Source organism: Centropristis striata, chromosome 6, assembly GCF_030273125.1.
Source record: "Centropristis striata isolate RG_2023a ecotype Rhode Island chromosome 6, C.striata_1.0, whole genome shotgun sequence".
Taxonomy (NCBI): Eukaryota; Metazoa; Chordata; class Actinopteri; order Perciformes; family Serranidae; genus Centropristis; species Centropristis striata.
In genome coordinates this window covers 19,531,602-19,536,126 of record NC_081522.1, presented here as the reverse complement: position 1 = coordinate 19,536,126, position 4,525 = coordinate 19,531,602, and the positions used below count along the sequence as shown (strand labels likewise).

The 4,525-nt window shown below is 45.4% G+C and overlaps 1 protein-coding gene across 1 annotated transcript; it reads left to right on the top strand.

The window, feature by feature from the left end:
* The first annotated feature begins 1,589 nt into the window (after nt 1-1,589).
* LOC131973025 (uncharacterized) lies at nt 1,590-4,016 on the top strand. Its single transcript, XM_059334861.1, has 2 exons — nt 1,590-1,658; nt 2,086-4,016. The coding sequence occupies exons 1-2, from the start codon at nt 1,590-1,592 to the stop codon at nt 3,889-3,891; spliced, it is 1,875 nt and encodes a 624-aa protein (XP_059190844.1). The 3' UTR covers nt 3,892-4,016.
* The last annotated feature ends 509 nt before the right edge of the window (nt 4,017-4,525 follow it).

Sequence of the window (4,525 nt, the reverse complement as noted above, 5' to 3'; positions counted from 1 at the left end):
GACCTCCATCTTGAAGCATGGAGAGAATTTGTTGACAATTCTCACTGAATTCAGTCTTTAATCCAAATGAATCTTCTGGAGTAGCTGTGAGCCCTACAGAAGGATGAACACCATTCCTCCAAATATTTTTCTTCTTTTGTGAGTGCGTTGATGATTGTGTTGGACAACATTGCCAGACCAAAATCTCTTAAGTTTATAATTTTGAAGAAAACATATATATTGTCTTTGTACCCTTTTCAATTGAATATATGTCACAAAGAATGAACCCTAATCCAAAATTCTAAATTATCTTCCTGAGCTCATTTCTTTTGTATTTATTATGCCAAAAAATCACATTCCTGACAGAGATGTTCCTCTGCTTTTTTTGTGTGGCAGGTCCATTGCATGAGCAGAAATTGTTGCACATTTAAAAAAACAAAAACGTGTATTGTAAATGCATCATATTAATTTTAGAGCAGATAAAACAAAAACAAACTAGAAAAAGAGCGCTTGGAGAGCACAGGCCTCTGATAAGGCCATGCACCATCTCACATTGGTAATAAAAGCAAAACATGATTAATGTATCCACCCTGAGATTTGGATCCATCCCGAAACTTAATGTGTTCTTCCTTGACACATGCCCTTCCACTAAGTTTCATGAAAATCAGGCAAATCGTTTTTCTGTTATCCTGCTGACAAACAGAGAAACAAACCAAATAAACTGGAACAGAATATCCATATTCTAAAATATGGATAAAATCCCATTACTTTTATTCCATTACTCACCAACTCTGACAAGAATACACATAAAGTATTTTGTGTACATTTTGTGTTTCATCATTTTTAGTGTCTGTGTTTGAATTTTATTGAGCTTTAATTGCAGACCCATTACTTTCGAACAGTGATTATAAACCAACAATCATATTTCTGACTTGCAAAGCAAATAAGAAATGTCTTAGTCCTACCCTAGATGTGAGCTGAGATCCAAATCGCAGAAGACAGTTCAATTTGACTTTAATCACAGGAGACAATCAATCGCACTTAATCAGACATCATATGGATGGGTCGAGCATCACCGTCGCAAATTCCCTTTTCTTTAACATTTCATTTTTGCATATGTACCAGACACAGAGACACATGAGCTCATGGTCACACACCAGGCACTACAAGCGGATATGCTCAGTTTGAGGCTGTTTACCAACATCATTGCGATTAATAGGACATTTATTTTCTGTTTCCTCTTCTCTTCATCAACTGGATGAGTCTAATGACCCCCACAAAGGTGACTAGCATTGTTCAGCAGCGGGAGAGAGAAAAGAAATGTGGAGGATGATGAATAATAGCCCAGCTGGTCTCGTTAGCCGCAATTAGCCATTCTGAAGTCCCACAATTATGCAGGGAAAAGCTGACACTCACAATACCACAATGGTGCTGCTGAATCAATACATAATTGTAATAATTATCATCCTGGTGTCATTTGTGGACATGTCGGACACTTGCAGAAAAGAAAATGGAATTGGATAAACACAGAGGGATGAATGGCAGAGAGATATCGCCTCTTCAAGTGCAACATTTCTAACAAAAGGTAGCTTCGATATCTCGTATGAGCAATGACGGGGGTCGACTCGGTGCTGACGTTGAATGGACTTACAGCCAAGCCACTGTACACCACGTCAAGGGTCGAGTAGGAGAGGATACATGTGACAATCTACTAAACCTTAAAGATAATTCATGAATATTATAATAAGATCCAAAGGATTTTCTGTATGCCCCCCAACAAAATGCAATTTTATCACCCGATTCACAATTATATTATGCTTAACCTTCCGAACAGGGTTAATAGAATTTTCCAGTTCCTTTCCTCTTTTCCTTCCTGTTAGTGTTCAAAAATATAGAAAATTAGCTGAGCATGTGACCACGTGAGCTAACTTACTGCGGAGAAGCAGCCAACATCTTGTAAATATGTCACTGTCACTAAATTGCCTATAGGTCTGAATGAGAGCTTGTAATTGTCTGTCTCTATGTGTCAGCCCTGTGATAGTCTAGCGACTTGTCCAGGGTGTACACTGCAAAAAAAGAAAAGTTGGGGGAACTCAAAATTTCAAGGCAACAAACTTCGGCATAATCACTGGGTGCACAATCTCAGTGACCCTATTTGCGCTGGCAATGAACATGCTGGTCAAGGCAGCTGAACCAGAATGTAGAGGTCCCCTCAGCAAGTCTGGAGTAAGGCAACCTCCCATCAGAGCCTTCATGGATGACCTAACGGTGACAACAACAGCTGTACCAGGAGCCAGGTGGATCCTCCAGGGGTTGGAGCGCATCATGGCGTGGGCTCGCATGAGCTTCAAACCGGCAAAGTCCCGGTCTTTGGTTCTGAAGAAGGGGAAAGTGACAGATAGATTCCGCTTCAGCCTGGGACTACATCAGATCCCATCAGTCACTGAGAGGCCAGTGAAGAGCCTCGGAAAGGTCTTCACCTGCAGTCTGAAGGATGCAGATTCCATCAAGGCAACCAGTGCTGACCTGGAGGGCTGGTTAAGGACAGTGGACAAGTCTGGGCTCCCTGGAAGATTCAAGGCCTGGGTCTACCAGCATGGGATCCTCCCAAGAATCCTCTGGCCTCTCCTCATCTACGAGGTCCCAATGACAGTGGTGGAAGGTTTTGAGCAGAAGGTGAGCAGTTATCTGCGAAGATGGCTGGGATTGCCACGCAGCCTAAGCAGCATTGGGCTATATGGGAACACCAACAAGCTCAGGCTCCCCTTCAGTTCAGTCAGAGAAGAGTTCATTGTGGCACGGGCACGGGAACATCTGCAGTACTCTGGATCCAGAGATGCCAAAGTGTCCGGGGCAGGGATTATTGTGAGGACAGGGAGAAAGTGGAGGGCAGTCGATGCGGTCCAGCAAGCAGAGTCGCGACTGAAGCACAAGGCCATCCTGGGAACAGTGGCACAAGGCAGAGCCGGACTGGGGAGCCAACCAGCAACCAGATTCGACCGAGCCAGCGGAAGAGAGAGGCAGAGGTTGGTGCAGGAGGAGGTGCGAGCTTCAGTCGAGGAGGAGCGAACCAGCAGAGCAGTGGCCATGCGGCAGCAGGGCGCCTGGATGAAGTGGGAGCAGGCAATGGAGCGGAGTGTCACCTGGAAGGACATCTGGCAGTGGAATCCCCAGAGGATCAAATTCTTGGTCCAGGGGGTTTACGATGTCCTCCCAAGCCCATCCAACCTGTGCATATGGGGCAAAATAGAAACACATGCATGCCCCCTGTGTTCCAAAACAGGGACACTGGAACACATCCTGAGCAGCTGCTCCAAGGCGCTGGGGGAGGGCCGGTATCGTTGGAGGCACGACCAGGTCCTCAAAACCATCGCTGAAGCAATCAGCAAGGGGATCAAGGGAAGCCGATACACCCAAGCCACAGCCAAGGCCATCCGCTTTGTCAGCGAAGGACAAAGGCCCGGAAAAACACCACAGAACGGCTCTATGGGTTTGCTCTCCACGGCCCGAGACTGGGTGATGACAGTAGACCTGCAGAAGCAGCTGAAAATTCCATCACACATCACCCAGTCCAGATTGAGACCAGACATCATCTTGACCTCAGAGGCCACCAAGCAACTCTTATTGCTGGAGCTGACGGTTCCCTGGGAGGAGAGGATGGAGGAGGCCCAGGAAAGAAAGAGGGAGAAGTACCAGGAGCTGGTGGAGGATTGCCGGAGGAACGGGTGGAAGACCAGGTGTATGCCAGTGGAGGTGGGCTGCCGGGGGTTTGCCAGCCACTCCCTGAGCAAAGCCTACGGCACACTAGGCATAACGGGTGTCAACCGTAGAAGGGCCATAGGCAACAATGTGGAGGCAGCAGAAAAAGCCTCCAGATGGCTCTGGTTAAAAAGGGGAGAGCAGTGGTTGTAGTGGGTGTAGCATGCCACTTGGACACAGGCCGAGATTTGATCACCTCGGTCGGGTCGCCTGGAGGAGGGTGTCTGTTGCAAGACCCGAAACACCCAGTGAGTCTAGGATCCAACACTGATGATGTGTCCAAGGCTGTGCATCAGTAGATGTATTGTTAACCGATAAAATTTTAAGTTGGACAATTGAATTAAATATTTTAAGTTTTGTTTTTGAGTTTGCTCAACTCTGAATTCAGATTTTTGTCAACTCAACTGTAAGTTGTACTAACTTATAATTTTACATTGTAATAACTTTTAATCCTTACTTCTGCAATGTGCTGAATTGGCACGATTGTAACGCCGCTATGAATGTCAGCTAATGTTGCGACCACAATTTTTAGTTAGCATTGATACGCTAATGGCTACTCTTGTAGCTGTAACAAGCATCAGTTAGCCGCTAACATCAGTTAGCCGCTAGCTTTCGCTAATGACCGAATTTCACCGGTTTCCCGCATGTCACAACAAAGAAATAAGAGTTAGCAGAACTATTGTCCCTTGTTTTGAACCCCAACTTAAAGATATAAGTAACAACAACTCACAAACTTGTTTTTGAGCATACAACTGGCTTCCTTTGTTGTGCTAACTTACATTATTGC

What these genes read in the sequence shown, in the direction of transcription:
- LOC131973025 (XM_059334861.1), top strand. Translation starts at nt 1,590, where the DNA reads ATGACGGGGGTCGACTCGGTGCTGACGTTGAATGGACTTACAGCCAAG. An exon ending in CACTGTACACCACGTCAAGG is followed by an intron (nt 1,659 to 2,085) that starts GTCGAGTAGGAG and finishes CAAAATTTCAAG; the next exon opens with GCAACAAACTTCGGCATAAT.